This window comes from Podarcis bocagei (assembly GCF_964188305.1).
Source record: "Podarcis bocagei genome assembly, chromosome: 4".
Classification (NCBI taxonomy): domain Eukaryota; kingdom Metazoa; phylum Chordata; class Lepidosauria; order Squamata; family Lacertidae; genus Podarcis; species Podarcis bocagei.
Genome location: NC_138128.1, coordinates 68,801,294 through 68,818,872, shown reverse-complemented (window position 1 = coordinate 68,818,872; position 17,579 = coordinate 68,801,294). Strand labels below are relative to the sequence as shown.

General features: G+C 43.8%; 1 protein-coding gene across 2 annotated transcripts in view; it reads left to right on the top strand.

Annotated features, from left to right (window-relative positions):
• The window catches only part of PAPSS2 (3'-phosphoadenosine 5'-phosphosulfate synthase 2), a 47,344-nt gene that overhangs the window by 15,189 nt on the left and 14,576 nt on the right, over nt 1–17,579 (top strand). For both annotated transcript variants that reach the window (XM_081189632.1, XM_081189633.1), the window contains exons 2-6: nt 10,290–10,404; nt 11,285–11,520; nt 13,170–13,308; nt 14,178–14,296; nt 14,421–14,534. In XM_081189632.1, the coding sequence (XP_081045758.1) occupies nt 10,290–10,404; nt 11,285–11,520; nt 13,170–13,308; nt 14,178–14,296; nt 14,421–14,534 (723 nt within the window). The remainder of the gene's footprint in view (nt 1–10,289; nt 10,405–11,284; nt 11,521–13,169; nt 13,309–14,177; nt 14,297–14,420; nt 14,535–17,579) is intronic.

Genomic DNA, 17,579 nt, shown 5'->3' with positions numbered 1-17,579 from the left:
GCAATTACTTTAAACAAACACAATGTTCTTGTATTATTGCAGAAATTAAGTACATTGCATTAGCTGAACATCTTGAACTGAAACCATGATGTTAAAAAAAGGGAGATTTATAATGTGTCGTGAATGGTATGAATATTTAGATAAGGTTGCACAAAATGTCATAAGGTTGGCCAGTAACTACATCATAAATTTGCTCTGCACATTTCAAGAAATCGCAGATACTAAAAAAAATAATAATAGTGAAATGTTAACATCCAACACTGCAATAAACTGATTTTACTGCAATTGTACATGATGGATTTTTTCCCCTTGACATTTTTTCCTCAAGTGTGTTTACTTCCAAGCTGTGATATATAATGCCATTACGTTACACACTATTGGTGAAATACAGCTGGTTTATTTCTAGTTAGTAGAGATTTTGTAGCCTTGTAAAGCAAAATAAACATTGTCTAAAATATATGACGCTCCATTTTGCTTTAGAATTTTGTTTCAGTATATCTTTCAGGTCCAGTAGGCATCTCAATATGGAAAGCAGATTTTTTAATTTATTTATTCAGCACTTTAATGTGTAAAATACTTGCCTTAGGTTGACTTTAATGCTATCTGCTTTGTTGAGCAGCACTGGGTTGTCAAGTTTGATTATGCACACACAGAGAGAGCCAGCTGCTATAAAGGCATTCAGGAGACTGATATTAATATTAACTTTTCAGATAAAAAAATATTATTTCCTCCAATCCTTTTTTATTTGCTTTAGCCACCTGGACCCTCACAGCACCAGTCTGGCTTCAGGCACTTCCTTTCTCTCCTTCTTTAGATGATCAGCCCTATTAACTTATCTGTCTGGCGGGGCTAACGCCAAGCACAGCAACAGGAGTGCCGGTTAGCTTTGTGGACAAGGATTCCTTATTGTGAACCTCCCTGACCTCTATGGTTATAGGGCAGTATACAAATTTAACAAATGAATAAATAAAAATTCTTGAGCTGGAGGCCATATGTTTTTAGCAGGAAAATGGAGAAGAATGAAATTTCCCCAACCTTATCAGGAGCTATGTTTTGGTTCATCAGAATTGTTTTGAAGCTTGCATTAACTTGAGAACAACTATGTTTCAATATGACTCCTTAAAAGTGGGAGACATACTGTTTTTAATCTTGGGATTAGCAGTTTTAGATAAGCTTTGCAGTTAACAGATTATTGTGTTATGATCTATGATGATGAAGATTATCTTGCTTATCTTGAACCGGTGAAGCAGTAACAAAGGTAATGTTCTTTTATGGTTCCCCCTTGGACAGAAGGGACTTGAGTTGAGTCCTAGGTTCATTTAAGGTAGTGAAGAAGAGAGGGGAATGGCCATAATGGAGCATGTGATTTGCATGCAAAAGGTTGCAGGTTTGGTCCTCCACATCTTTGGGTCTGGCTGGGAAAGATGCCTGATGGAGCAGTGTAGATAATACCTATCTAGATGGAGTGACAGTTGGATTTGGTGCAAGGCAGCTGCTTAAGGTATGTTGTGTGCTCTGAAATAGTACCTAAGCATTTTCTACTTTCACATATATGCATAGAAAGCCCACAGACTATGTCCTGCTACAACTTTGAGGTAGTGACTTAAAACAGGAACTTTCTTTAAACCTGCTCTTCCATTGCTACAGTATAGTACATGGGCTTGTACTATACCCTGTACCCTGGAAAACACCCTGATGTTGGGAAAGATTGAGGGCAAAAGGAGAAGGGGAGGACAGAGGACGAGATGGTTGGATAGTGTTCTCGAAGCCACAAACATGAGTCTGACCAAACTGCGGGAGGCAGTGGAAGATAGGAGTGCCTGGCGTGCTCTGGTCCATGGGGTCACGAAGAGTCGGACACGACTAAACAACTAAACAACAACAAAAGTACATGGGCTTGGAGCTCATTATTTGTGGAAAGTTGGTCACAATCAACTTAAGCCCAGAGGGATCTAAATATGATGAATTTGCTCAGGATTCAGCTTTGGTTGTCCTTCAGCGTTATGGATCCTTCCATAACAATTTGGATCTGTTTATAGTTAGCCTATGTTGTGCAAATTTCATGTTGCTTGGCATAGGCAACCCATCCTTACTCTGAATACAAAGCTCCATTTGCCTGCTGTTGTAGATGCTTAGACAGGATTTTATATGCGAACTTAAGCTAGGATAAGATAGTCTAGGGTTAAACTTTTGCTCTGCCTGAGGAATATGGCTGGTAATGGCATTTGGAAAGGCAGGGCAGTTGTTCAGGGCCGATGGTTGTTTGAAGGGCTCATCAAGCTGAACCATAGATATGGCATAATTATCCACCCTCTTCAGTTCCTGTGCTCAGAAGATCAGGAAGAAGTGGATTGAGAAGTGTGCAGATGATAAACTCTTTCCTTGAGGGAAAGAGAAATAGCTACTGTTTCTTGTCTAGGGCTTCACAAAAAAAAATGGGAGATGGTCTTAGTGGTCAGCAAGTTGTTGTAAAACCAGGACCTTGGCTATTGCGTGATCTTTGCATTTGTTTTAAAGGAAATGACAATGGAAGAAAAGTGTGTCTAATATAATATAAAAAGACTAATACTCAGGCACTGGCTGATCTTGGAAGGAACAGAACATTCAAGTGCATTTCCCATTTTTTATTCATGTGTGTTGGCCCTTTTGATTGTTTTGTAGAAACTTGCATTCACTTTGCTTTGGGGGAAATGTATGCTTTGAGATTTATTCTACCTTTTCCACCTATGTTTCATATTTGCTTAACTTTTTTTTTACCTAGTCACTATCATTAAAAGAGTACCATGAAAGTAATTATTCTGTCAAACTGAGGAACCCTAAAGGCTTCTTGGAGTAGCTTATTAACTTGAAAATAAGAGATGGCCTGTCAAAAAATCTTCCCTGTAGGTCCCATCAACCTCCATGGGCTGCTCTATTGGGTCCCCCAACCCTTAAGAGCACATTTTGGGATGGGGGGGGGGCTGTAGGAGCAAGTGGAAGAAGGGAAAATTCCATTGCATGAGCAGGTTTGCTCCTGCAACATTGGATTTCCCTCTATATTATTATCACAACATAGGATCGGAAATCAGTTGATCTAGTTTTTCACTAGATTGTGGAACTAATGCTAAGTGGAACCCTTCAATTTGCTGGACTAATGAACAGACAGGATTGGCCAGCTGCCATTTCAACTCGAGTCCATTTAATTAAAAGCAGTGTTTAGAGTACCTTTGGTGGCAGTTCTCAAAAGCAGCCACAGTGAACAAAAGCAACTTCTACATTGCAGTTGGATTTTTATTTTTGCAATTCTCTTTTAAAAAATAAAATAAAAATGCACGAACCTCATGTGTAACTTTTGGTGTTCTGTCTTGTTTATTTGCTGTATCATCTTCCACTACCTTAAATGTTTTCACTGGTCTCTCAGGCTAGCAGGGTCACTCTGGATGTATTGTCCAGCTCATGGGTAATAATTCCCAGGCATCTGGCAAAACTTACTTTTCAAGTCTTCTACACAAATTTCATCAGTTTACAGAAATGACTCTAAATAATAAATTCATTTCAACATTGAGAGGAAAATAGTGTAATATACAGTATATGTATTGTGTGTTTACAATGCAGCAGGGTGGTTTGTTAACGTCTGCAAACTTTAAAGATTTGGCAAGTTTTTCTTGTGTACTTAAAAATCTTATTTACGTGCAGTTGCCCTTCCTGTGTTGGAAAACGGGCATTGCACACATTCCCATTTACCCAAAGGCACACATATTCACATTTCACTAGGACTGGAGCTATACTGCTGCTGTGATGAATACTCAGGGAGGGGATGGAAAAACCATACAGCTAGAAAATACAAAAATGGCATAAAAATGATAGGCATTTTCCCCAGCATCCCTAGAAAGGCTGCCAATGAACCAGTCAAGAACTGTGCCAGCAATGACACCTAATGCTGCTCACACATTGAGAAAGCCAACACAATGTGATAAGGATATACCCCCAGTTCACATCCCTGCACCACCATATACACAACATGCAAGAGAATCCTGCAGTGCCCCAGTTTCATCAGCCCTACAGACTCGGCCCGTAACAAGTCCTCTGTTGCCAAACCCCAAGCATCCCTTCAGACAGTGGTCTGAAGCCCCCTTATGCTCCTTCCAAACACTGCTTTATGAGCCCGACATCCAAAGGGGAGGAAGGACAGCCTGTACAATGCAGTACCCATGCAGCTCCCCCTGGGTGGGACACCTGCAGAGAGTACACACAGTCCTGCCTGACACCCCCAGTTGTTGGGAGTGGCGTAGAGTTTGGTATGGCGTATTTGTACCTGGAGTCTCGAGCTGAGGTGCTTTAGAGCTGTAGGCAGAGAAGTGTAGCAGTGAGCTCAAGTCCTCGGGTGTGTTCTGAAGACAGACTGTTTTGTGCAAAGGTATCCCTTTTTTGTGCGAAGTGCCCTTTCTCTGGGTTTCCGTCACCAGAGTTCTGCTGTGCAAGGGTCTAATTATGCAGAAGATGGGGCAACATGCCATAATACCAGAGAAGTGGTCTCACCATTGCGGGGCTTGCATACTGGTCGTAATGTGTTTTCATAGGGTGCATGTGGAGTTACACTATAATCTAGGCTCTGCCATGGTGACATGAGCAGATCTGTTGACAGAGTAGTGCTTTGTTTTTGGTTTTTTAAAAAACCCTCATGCTGACTTTATGGGGGTGGATTTCTTGCACCAGGTTTGGGGCTGGTATAAAGTTGTGCCATCCATGGGGTTGTGGCCATTGATTTAAAGGACACAGGGGTTTGCTGCCGTTATGCTTTTCCCAAGATGGCCCCATTCCGCCATCTTGCCAGAGTGCCTCTCCCAATGTCACTGCACCTGTGCCAACATGCTGCCTACAACTCCCATAATCCTTGGCCATTGGCCACTTTGGCAGGATTTATGGGAGTTGTAGTCCCACAACATAAGGAGGGTGCCGTATTAGTTAGCCCTGCTGCACCCTTTTAGCTTGTGGAACTTCAGAACAAATTTGCGCTCCACCTCAAATGATTAAGGATCTCTTGAAAAATCTCCACTTGTAAAGTGACGATTTACAGTCGAAAGATGATTGCTTCCTTCATTTCGCTATAATTTACCATGACTATAGATTACTTCCTTAATTTATTAGTAATAGAAGGGGGAAAGGTTGTATTTTATTATATGTTACTATGGAAAATGAGTTATAAATTTGTTAATGAAACTGCTGACTCATCGCTGCAGGAGGACAAAACAGTGTGGATTTCTTTTGACTATGTGATTGAAACGTATTGTTTTTCTCTGTTTTGGGAAGACTATCCATAAGGTTTGTCACACTTTGTAACAAATTTTGAAACTGCCACTTCCTCCTTGCCATATTTTAGCAATGTTTTAGCCCAATCAATGAAACCAATATGAAATATCCATTTTGTCACAGCTTTGTGATTCCTTTCTTTCCCCTCAATGGGTGGCATATTCCTGATGGGTCCCTGAAGTATGGATAATTACTCGTTTAGTGAACAGAAACACAATGACATATAAACACCTATATAATATAGTTGTACCTTGGAGGTTGAACGGAATCCATCCTGGAACTCTGTTCGACTTCCAAAACATTTGGAAATCAAGACGCAGCTTCCGATTGGCTACAGGAAGCTCCTGCTGCCAATCAGAAGCCTCGGGAACCTGCATTGGACATTCGGGTTCCAAAGAACGTTGGCAAACTGGAACACTCACTTCCAGGTTTGCGGTGTTCGGGAGCCAAAACATTTGACTTGCAAGGTGTTCGACTTCCAAGGTACAACTGTATATTCTTAATTGGTTCTGATTATGCCTCATTGTAACAGCACTTGCAGTTCCACAGACGGAAAGATCTAGGTATATTAAAATGAACTTTATGTGCTGCATTTCATGTTGAATGATACATGAAAGCTTGATTTCTTAACAGCTAGAGTATTGTTGGGCTAGCAGCTGAGGAGGAAATTTTTTGTCACTTCAGAGACCTTGGCATTTTGGTCTGTCTGTCTCCAAGCTGAATGGCTGCTTGTTTGAGGTAACTAGGTTGTCTTTGTGGATCTCCTTGGGAGAAAAAAACCCTCCTGTGTTACATATCCCAGTAGAGGCGAAAGACTGGGGTACTAGTGCCAAAATTAACAGGAACAAAGTGCTAAGATTGTACCAGTGGGCAGAAGTGGTTTCTCTCAAGTTTGCTCAAAGAGCACTGAATGAAAAATGAGATTCTGAAAGAGCAATTGCTCTGGCACTGGTGGGTAACTATAGCTGAGGCCATGGAATAAATGAGTATTTATGTAGGAGATTCTGTACCTCCATGTCAGACTGCTGCTTTTTAGGCTACAAGGAAGCCTTTTTGGCACTGGAGACACTGAGGACTAAGGCTGGACTCAGGAATACCCTGCTCAATTATGTACTACGCAGGAGTGAATGAGGACAGCGTGTACACAAACTGTAGAGTTCCTAAAGGAACATCTTGTTCAGTGGCCTGCCTATTCTGAGGGAGGATGCCCTGCTATCTAATGTATTCCCTGAATATGCATTTCCACCATTTCCCTGAAAAACCTCGAAAGGTACAAGGTGTACAACTGTTAGTGACTTGCTACTGTAACAAGCTGCTCTGATTTAAACTTTATTCTTTAAAGTTTAACTTCAACCTAGATCCCTGGCTGTCAGCTAGCTTTCTTGGAAGACCACTTTAAGAACTGAATGAGGGGTTATAGCCCATCTCCTCAGCTCCATTGGCTTCCTAAGTGGGCCTGCTGGCAAGTTCAGTTCCCACACTTATTTCACATTATTTTGGGGCCTACATCGGCACTTGAGGGAGCACGTTTTGCCTCATAGTGGGGCAGATTTGGCCCAGGAGTCTCCAGTTGCTGACTCTTAATTCTATTCAGCTCCATCTAGGATAAAGTCGTTGTTTTCGTCGCATTTCTTGGGGGCGCAGGTAAACAGTTCCCTTTCTGCTATTCTTTAAAAAAGTGTTTCAAAATGTATGCTCTCTCTCTCTCTGTGTTGCAGGGAGTGATCACGCCTGCTGTCCTTGCCCCCTTCCAAAGGCTGATTACCTGTGGTTTTTCCAAATGTCTTTCATGCAGGGGCAAAACTAGGCTTTACTTCACCCAGGTCAAAGACCCAGTTTGTCACCTCCCATGTGCATTTGCACACACATGCACAGGCTGGGAGCTTCATGGTGCCCCTCTGGTGGCTTCACCCAGGGCAACCCCCCCCACACTAGTGCCACACACCCCAGCTATGGCGAAAAACCAAAGGATGCCATCAGGAAGTTATGGGGCCTATTCTGAGTTATGGGACATGCGCTGATTGAAAACAAAGCACTAACACTGCCCCAAACCCTTGCAGCTGCAAACAGGATCAACAGCAAGGACACATTTAACCCCCTCAATGCCACCAGCAGCACAAATCATCATGAATGTGCAGTAAGGGGGAGGTCTAGAGAAGCTCTGAACCTGCACTCTGCCCTTGTTGCTGGTGCTATGTAAGTAACACAAGCAAGTTTTGATGGGAATCAGGTGTTCCCTTTGCCTCTTAATAACAGTCTTGCTGGTTTCAGCTACCTTTGCTCCACCTTGGTCCTTCTGCAGATGCTCTCAGGCTCTAATTCTGTCCCTACTGGGACTTGTGCCCAGCACCAACACTGGCTAGGTTGGGAGTGTGAATGCTGAAAGTGACAATGAACAGAAACTGTTATTATTACTTTGGAAAAAAATATCTGTATCACCGTAGAATGCCAGTGGGACGCGGGTTGCACTGTGGTCTAAATCACTGAGCCTCTTGGGCTTGCCTATCAGAAGGTCGGTGGTTCGAATCCCCGCAACGGAGTGAGCTCCCGTTGCTCTGTCCCAGCTTCTGCCAACCTAGCAGTTCAAAAGCACACCAGTGCAAGTAGATAAATAGGTACAGTGTTCCGTTACGCCAGAAGCGGTTTAGTCTTGCTGGCCACATGACCCGGAAAGCTGTCTGTGGACAAACGCTGGCTCCCTTGGCCTGGAAGTGAGATGAGCGCCACAAACCCATAGTCGCCTTTGACTGGACTTAACTGTCCAGGAGTCCTTTACCTTTACCTAGGATGCCGTAGTAGGTACGAGCATGTTGCATGTTAATTTGGAGGGTTTTTTGTCGCTGAAACAGGATTTTCAAAAGTATCAGTGTTCCAAACCCCACTTGCCTTAGCAGTGTTATAGTTTGAAGCCTAGGAAATGGGTGAGTAGTTGGTAGTCTGCAGTTTGCATACTCCTTCATGCTTTCTAGATTGGTTGCTTCATCTGGGATGCAGATGTGTTGTGAAAAACCAACACTGTCTCTCTCTCTTTGAAGACTCGGGACTTCAGCGGCATTGTAAATGTGCATGTTTCTCTAGAATATATTTGCATTAGATTGATAAGGTCTATGAATAATAGTGATTTCTTTTAGATCAGAAAGATAGATTTCAGTTATATGTACTGGTAAAGACAGCTTTCCGCGTTTGTCAAATTTTAATAAACATTTATCCCCCAACAGTTCAGATATATTCTGCTTACAACTTGTAGCACAAAAGCATAGCAACATTATGTTTATATTATAGAGTTGCAATCTTCTTCTAGGAATCATTCTCAAACATCTGATATATATACAGAGAGTTTTGATGACAACATTTTTGACTGTACTCTAGTTGTTGCTGTTTACATTTCTGAATGGTTGTGGATTAAGGTGGTATGTCCTGGTGAACAATCAGACCTTGTATAGCCGACTTTCAACCAGTGTTAGAAACTGAGATATGAAAGCTAGGAGCTAAATGGCATCTTAAGCTTAGGTTATGGGTGCAACAACAAAATGTCTAGGCACATTTTTTTAATAAGAATGCCAAGCTGAAAATGAATGAACTACAGCCAAAATACTATGTTCATTTTTCACATGGTCTAGTCCTTCTCCTGCCCACCCCCCTAATATTCTTAAGAGGGTCTCTTCTCCAGTCTTCAGAGAGTGGCTGAAAGTGGGGAGGCAGAAAAAGCTCCTCCTTTCCTTCCACTCTGCAGTTTTAGTCTGAAATCTTAAGCACAGTACTGCACCCAGAGCTCAGAAACTGCTCGCGCTAATGAAATTCCCTGTCGCAAAATGTACCTAGAACAATGGGAGTTTCGAACACTGCTTTCGACCCATCTGATTTTTTAAAAAGGTTCATAAGGTTGCTTGATTGTAATAATACGAAACTTATGCATATTGAAACACCAGGAGATTTGTTGGGAGTGATGAATGAGAGTGTGGATTTACTCTGCACAAAACACAGTTGCCAGGGACTTTTGTCTCTTTAAGAATGATTCAGCTAAAAGGCGAAGAAAGAACAGGTCAAAAGGGAGTTTGGGCCCATGCTGGTATTTCCTGCAAGCTAAATAATTCCAGCAGGGTACAGAACTAAACAAACCTTGAACGTTTCTAGAGTTTATAAAGACAAGCTTACTTGGGACTCCGTGGTGATAAACAAAAAAGGATTTTAGTTGGAATTTTATAGAGTTTTGGGAGATGCTATAGTGAACATTCAAAGAGTGCGATATACAAAGTCCTCCTTTCAAATCTCTCTTCAGTGTGATAAGGAAGCTTCTGTCTGTGACTCTTAGGCTGTGTACACACCATACATTTAAACCACACACCTTGCCACATCAAATCTTGGGAAATTTAGTTTAAGGTGCCGGGGAATGTAGCTTTGTAAACTACAGTTCCCAGAAATCTTCAGGGTGGAAATGTGCTTTAAATGTATTGGCAGCCTTAGTCCCTAATTCTGCGGTATGAGAATCAAAATATGGGGGGTGTTGACTTCCAGGATTGTTGTAAGACTTATTGAGATAAGGAAGGGTTGTCCAATGGTGACCTTTAATCTAACTGAAAGGACTTCTGCTTGTGCATGGCTGAGAACCTGGTTTTCACTGATTCCAACCCCCTGCCCTGCTCAGCCACCTGTGCCCCAGCCCAAAAGCTGCTCCTGAGGATTGAGGGGTGCTCCAAAACAGTATGGGACATAGCACAGAATGGTTCAGTGTATAGTGTCCTATCTCATATGAACAGAAGTACGTTCTGCAAGCATGGGGGGTGGGGGCTCTGTTCCCAGAGCCCACTTGAGAGGGCTGAAGATTCCTGAGCATCAAACTCCTCCCCCTTTGTAAAGCCTCAGAGCCCTGTGGTTGCGCAGTAACATGTGTTCCTTCTTATTATTTTTGCTTTATGATACGTTCAGGTTGTTTCGTTACTGTCAGTCATGGCATAAACGGTTTCATTTCATGTTATTTGTTTGTGTTTCTGTGTGATTAGAATCTCCATAGGTCCACCAATGTGGTCTACCAAGCTCACCACGTTAGCAGGAGTAAGAGAGGGCAAGTCGTGGGCTCAAGAGGTGGCTTTCGAGGCTGTACAGTGTGGCTCACAGGTATTGTACTCATGATTAACTCAGCAAGTTGGCACATGGGAAAAGCTATTCACACAGTGGACAAAGTTACTGTATTGCAACTGATGGGTCCATTTTTATAAGTCACATATAAGGAGAAAGAGGTGTTGTTTAATGTTCAGTTCAACATGGCCAAGAGATGTGAGTTCCAAACGCTTTAATATAGTGGTGGTGACTTGCTGGCCCATGGTTTGTGCCTGGCTCCCCAACCATTTTATTTTTGTTTAATTTGTTCCTGCCACAGCCACCCACCAACTTTGCCAGTAGCGTGGCTCATCTGACAAATAGTGAGGGGGTGATAACCCCTGTGTGTCAACTGATCTATGTGTGCCCTGTATCTGTTTGTGTTTGGTGCATGTGGCATATGCGCATATGTGAGGCAATGTATTTGTTACCTGTCACTGGATGCTCAGAAATTGAGACTTCATGTAGAGCCATTCTTCACATGCAGTCCTGGGTGGCCACAGCAGCTCCCTGGCTCCCATTTCCCCAGCTAGAGTTTTTTTTTAATGTCTATCTGTAGCCAAAATGGACTGAAAGAAGCTTTGCACAAACTGTGCTGTTACCGGTAGTCAACACTCCACTGTAGACACCTTTTCCCTGAGCAGTGAGAATATTTGTGAACATTTCCCAGCAGATCAGTCAATGGATAAAGAGACTCATACATGACCAAAGACAAACACACATACCTGTTGTTTGATAAGTTAGATAACTTGTTTATAAAGGAATAAGAATGTTTTATTAAATGAGTTTAGTTGCATGATCTTTGAGAACTTATTTTATGACATATTTGTGAATGTGAAGGGTCCTTTGGTTTACATGAAAAATCACAGATTTTATGCACTGCCTATTATTAATACAGGTCTTTCTGGTGCTGGCAAGACAACCATTGGGTTTGCACTTGAAGAGTACCTTGTGGCTCATGGCATCCCTTGCTACTCCCTTGATGGGGATAACATTCGTCACGGACTCAACAAAAACCTTGGCTTCTCTGCTGATGACCGAGAAGAAAATATCCGTCGCATTGCTGAAGTTGCCAGGCTGTTTGCCGATGCCGGACTTGTTTGCATAACAAGTTTCATTTCTCCATTCTCAAAGGTAAACCTTTCAAGAAAAACTTTTACTAATATTTGTGGAAAGAAGATACCGTATTTTTCGTCCCATAGGACGCTCTGTCCCATAGGACGCTCTGTCCCATAGGACGCACCTAGTTTTTTTGGGGGGGGGAATAAAGGGGGGAAAAAATCCCTTTATTCCCCCCCCCAAAGCAGGTCGGGGAAACAGAACCAGGTCGAGGAACAGCGGGATGGCGGCGCTGCGCCTCCCTGCTGTCCCCCGAGCTTGTGGGGCTGGCCGATGTCTACCCCGCGCGAGGGGCGCTCTGCAGCAGGGCGCCCCCCCTGCAGGGCGGCAGGCTGCTATCCGCAGCGTGGGGAGCCTTGCGGGGAACTCCTGCAAGGCTCCCCACGCTGCGGATGTCTGCCTGGTGCGGGGGGCGCTCTGCTTCAGGGTGCCCCGCCCGCTGGGCGGCAGGCTGCTATCCGCAGCGTGGGGAGCCTTGCGGGGAACTCCTGCAAGGCTCCCCATGCTGCAGATGTTTGCCCGGCGCGGGGGGCGCTCTGCTTTAGGGCGCCCCGCCCACCGGGCAGCAGGCTGCTATCCGCAGCATGGGGAGCCTTGCGGGGAACTCCTGCAAGGCTCCCCACGCTGCGGATGTCTGCCTGGCGCGGGGGGCGCTCTGCTTCAGGGCGCCCCTCGCGCAGGGCAGCAGGCTGCTATCCGCAGCCTAGACATCCCTGCCGGACCTCCCGTAGGGCTGCCTAGGCTGCGGATGTGTTCCTGAAGCCTGGAGAGCGAGAGGGGTCGGTGCGCACCGACCCCTCTCGCTCTCCAGGCTTCAGCAAAAGCCTGCATTCGCCCCATAGGACGCACCCAGATTTCCCCTTCATTTTTGGAGGGGAAAAAGTGCGTCCTATAGGGCGAAAAATACGGTACATAATTTCCGCCCTCCCTTCCCAACAGGTGGGCTGGGTTTGTGACACCGAGCGGGCTTACCTGGTCTGGTGCCTCCCACCTGGGTCAGGGTGGCTATCGTCCGGCCCCCGGCCTGGAAGGACAATGGACGGCCAGCTGGGGGTGGGGCAAAGGCCAAGGGAAAGAGGCTAACCCCTTTGGCCAAACCTCGCTTTGTTTCTTTCTCTTTCAACATTTGGGAGCTAAAAATACAGTCCTTTAAATATATTGTTTCCACGTAAAGCATTGTCAAGGGGTGTTGGAATGGAGGTTGGTCCAATATTTTTATTCAGCATTATGCAAAAGAATTCTGTTTATAAAATATAAGCATGTTTCTGGCAGAGAGAGAGAGAGAGAGAGAGAGAGAGAGAGAGAGAGAGGCTGTGTCCTGTGTCTGTGTGCCCTGTAGGTCTGGATACATCCCATGTTTGGATTAATGTTAGTATTTTAAATGTGGGTATATCTCTTCTTTTATTTTAAATGTTATCTTAATGCTGACGTATCGTGCTGTTTTGCTGCTATTTGTGGGTAGATGCCCTGAAAAAGCAGGATAAATACCTAGAAACAAATGAACAAATTATACAAGAGAGAGAGAGAGAGAGAGAGAGAGCGCTTTGTATCAATGTCCTGTCATGTCTCTCTCTGTGTGAGTGTGAGTGTTTGTACTGTAACGTAAAAAGAAACAAATGTTAGCATTGGTATGCTATTATTTACTCTGCTTTCCTTTTATACAGGACCGCCAGAATGCAAGAAACATTCATGAGGCAGCTGGACTTCCTTTCTTTGAAATCTTTGTGGATGCTCCCCTGAATATCTGTGAGAGCAGGGATGTGAAAGGCCTTTATAAAAAAGCACGAGCTGGAGAAATAAAAGGTATGCCAGTTTTTGCATCTACTGATAATGTATTCTATTCCCCACATGGAATCCCCAGTTCACATCGCCCTCCCATCCCACTTCTTCCAGAAGTCTCCCTTGAGCAGCAGACTTGCTTTGACTGAACTCTGCCCCAGTCTGAATTTGTGTGTTATTAGATACCCAGGTGAGAGGTCCCAGGGGCCTCCCACGGCTGTGCCATGGCTAACTGCAGCTATGGACCCAACACAGCTGTGTTGCAGGAAGGAATGGGCACTCTGGTGACACATTCTCCTGTTTGAAACCCAATGAGCTAGATAGGAAACTCTGCTGCCTTGGAAGGCAGCAATTTCTCTGTAGTGTTTTGACTTAAGTAGTTGATGAGAGGGACGTGGGTGGCGCTGTGGGTTAAATCACAGAGCCTAGGACTTGCCGATCAGAAGGTCAGCAGTTCCAATCCCCACGATGGGGTGAGCTCCCATTACTCGGTCCCTGCTCCTGCCAACCTAGCAGTTCGAAAGCATGTCAAAGTGCAAGTAGATAAATAGGTACCGCTCTGGCGGGAAGGTAAACGGCATTTCCGTGCGCTGCTCTGGTTCACCAGAAGCAGCTTAGTCATGCTGGCCACATGACCCGGAAGCTGTACGCCGGCTCCCTTGGCCAATAAAGCGAGATGAGCGCTGCAACCCCAGAGTTGGTCACGACTGGACCTAATGGTCAGGGGTCCCTTTACCTTTACGTAGTTGATGAGAGGTCTCCAGCAGTTCGTGCAAAAGATGCAAAAGCCATTCCTAAGCATGGGTGTCCTGAAAGAAGACACATTTCCTTGCCCTTTTTAACCACTTGACTGCCATGCTATTGTTTATGTAAATGAATATTCCACACTCTAGGATTCACTGGAATTGACTCAGATTATGAGAAACCAGAAGCGCCTGAAATTGTGCTGAAAACCAACGTATATTCTGTCACTGAATGCATCCAGCAGATTGTGGACCTCTTGCAAGATCAGGTACACTGTTTAAGTAACAAAACCTAGAAAAGCATGAATCTCTCTCCCCCCCCCCCTTCCCAGACCCATTTTAAAAAATGAATATTGTCACTAAGGGCCTACACATCTTCTTTTTATCCTCTAGAACATTGTTCCGCCAACTGCGATCAAAGATGTCCTTGAACTGTTTGTCCCTGAAAATAAAGTTGAACAAGCTCGGGCTGAAGCCAATGCACTGCCTTCTGTGAAGATTACCAAGGTAAGAGAGTAGTAACCTGGAGGTGTGAAGTTGTGTTAATCTGCTGTAGCAAAACCATCCAATGGTAGTGGATTTCTTCACCCTTACATTCCTTCCTGTGTTGCAAGGATTATGCATTGTTTGGTGTACTGTGTATCAGGGAGGTCTATCAGTGCATGGAGCCACTAATTCTTGTTGGTGCCACTTCAGCACCGTCTTCATTCACATCTAAAGCAGCATCATACCACTTTAAACAGCCATGGCTTCCTCCCAAAGCATCCTGGGAACTGTAGTTTGCTAGAGGGCACTGAAAGTTGTTAGGACTGCAGACCTCTCTATTCCCCCTCACAGAGCTACAATTCCCAGAGATCCCTAGGAAGAGGGCTTGATTGTTAAAACCTCTCTGGGAATTGTAGCTCTGTAAAGGGGATGGGGGTCTTTGAACAACTCTCAGCACCCTTTAATGAACTATGGTTTCCAGGATTCTTTTGAGGAGAAGCCTTGGCTGTTTAAAGTGAAATGATGCTACTTTAAATGTATAGTGCAGATGGGACTGCCATGCTATTGGGAAATGCAGATGGGGGGAAAAAGACCCAGAACTAGCTCTGCCATCAAGCCGATCGAGCAAACTGCATCAGCTTGCCAATTTTATAGTTTAGTATATTTTTATTACTCTTGGAGGGGTACCATCTGAATGTTCTGCATCGGGTATCAAAATCTCTTGGATTGCCTTTTGAATGCTTTCCAATCCTAGATTTTTACTGGCTTCTTTTAACTACTTCTGGATTTTAATGTATATATATATTTATTTATTATAAAATAGTTGTTTTCCTGTTTGTATTGCATTTTGGAAGTGATCTTTGTCAACTTTAATTATGAACTTATTGTAACTTCATTGCCCATCACCTTGTCCACCTACCTGGTAGAGAGGCAGCTGGCAAAGGTGGTAAATAAACATTCCCAGGGCATCTTAAAGACTGACACATTCACTGTGGCATATGCCTTTGTAGGCTAGGATCTACTTATTCAAATGCAAGATGGGAGAGTAAATTGGATAAATAGCTCTGTTCTAATCATCCATATCACTCTGTCTACTGTATACCTAGGGAAATCAGGGTCCAGCTAAATATATGTATCCTTCTCAGTGTGTTCAGTAAAATACAGTCATATGTAATCAGTACTTAAAACATTTCTTTGTTACCTTATGGCTTAATGTCATCATTGGGTGCACCAGGGGTGAGAAACTATTTGTTGAACTATAACTCCCATAATCTCTGATCATTGGCTATGCAGGCTAGGCTTGTTGGGAGTTACATCTGGAGAATTAAGGATTTCCCTTCCTGATTTACACTATGGAAAGGTTCCTCAGAAAGACCCGTTTCCTCTCAGCTAACTCTGGCAGAAGTTGCTGGCCCCCTTATGTGTCATGGACACATGCTAATGAGAGAGTTTACAAGATGGGTGGCCATTATGCCTCAGGGAGCCAGAATCCAAAATCCTGCATGTACCTCAGGTTTTCCCAGTTCCATAATATTCAAACCGTATTCTAAGGAATCATCTAAAGCTTATCCAGACTTTCATAATAATAAGAGGAGTAAAAGGCTGCTTGTTCGCCACTGCCAGTCTCTCTCTAGAAGTTGCTAAAGGAGAGTGTTTGATGTATTCTTAGGCCACCAACCTTTAACTTACCTGTGAGTTTGGGGACTCATTTCCCAATTGCTATTATTATTTTTACTGTGTATCTGTATGGTGGTAGTGCTGTTGTTGTGTCCCACTTCAGATCAGGCCACAACCATGTAAGTGTGAGGGAACTTCACCATCTGAAGACCAATGTTCTAGGTTAGTCATTCACTTCAGCCAGGACTACACCAAGGCCCAGTGGCCCCAGTCCACACCCTGTGTTAATTCCAGGGTCTAAAACATTCCTTAAGGCAGGCATCCCCAACCTTTGGCCCTCCAGATGTTTTGGACTACAATTCCCATCATCCCTGACCACTGGTTCTGTTAGCTAGGGATCATGGGAGTTGTAGGCCAAAACATCTGGAGGGCCGAAGGTTGGGGATGCCTGCCTTAAGGTACTCAGCTACATACAGGTGTCCTGTGGCCGACTTACAGACAAATCAGTTTAGAAAAAAAAACGCAAACAAACACAAAATGAAGATTTAACAACCACTAGTCAACACTGAGTTTATTCCAGGCTTCTTTTATCTTTGATGCTTTTGATCCCAATGCAATTGGACTCAAAATGATTCCGACGACACCTGTGGCCATCTACTGGCTAATAGTTGCAGGTGCAGCCATTTAGGCTTCTACAACTGCATGATTAGAAATTAATATCCGGCTACTTCTGTAGAAATGCTAGCTTTTTTTTTTTGAGGGCTGTGTGTATTATTATTAATTGCATGCCCTTTGTATATATTTGAGTTGGGGCTATGTTGATATAAACTGGCTATAAGCAAGCAGTAAATTTCCAGAGCTGTGAGGGGGATCCAAAACCTGCCTCCTACACAGTGTCTACCAGGTGAAGAGGCTTTACTGCCTTAATGATGAATCTAAGTGCACCTTTTATTTATTCCTATACAGTGGTAGCTCTGGTTACATACTTAGTTCGTTCCGGAGGTCCGTTCTTAACCTGAAACTGTTCTTAACCTGAAGCACCACTTTAGCTAATGGAGCCTCCTGCTCCACGATTTCTGTTCTCATCCTGAAGCAAAGTTCTTAACCCGAGGTACTATTTCTGGGTTAGCAGAGTCTGTAACCTGAAGCGTATGTAACCTGAAGCATATGTAACCCAAGGTACCACTGTATCAGAGAATGGTTGGTATTGCTACTGAAGGGAGAGGAATTACATGTGGGGATAATATTGCATTGTAGCGAAGGTTTCCCAATATTGCTGGCATTGTGTGATCTGGTCATGAACCATGAGAAAACTCTTGGGGAGAAACAGCTCACAGTATATGGGTTTCCCTCAACATAACCTGCCCATCATAATGACTGACACCTGCTAGTAAAAAAATGTGGTTATGATGTTTTATGCCTTTTGTTTTGGTCATAAATAACTTACAC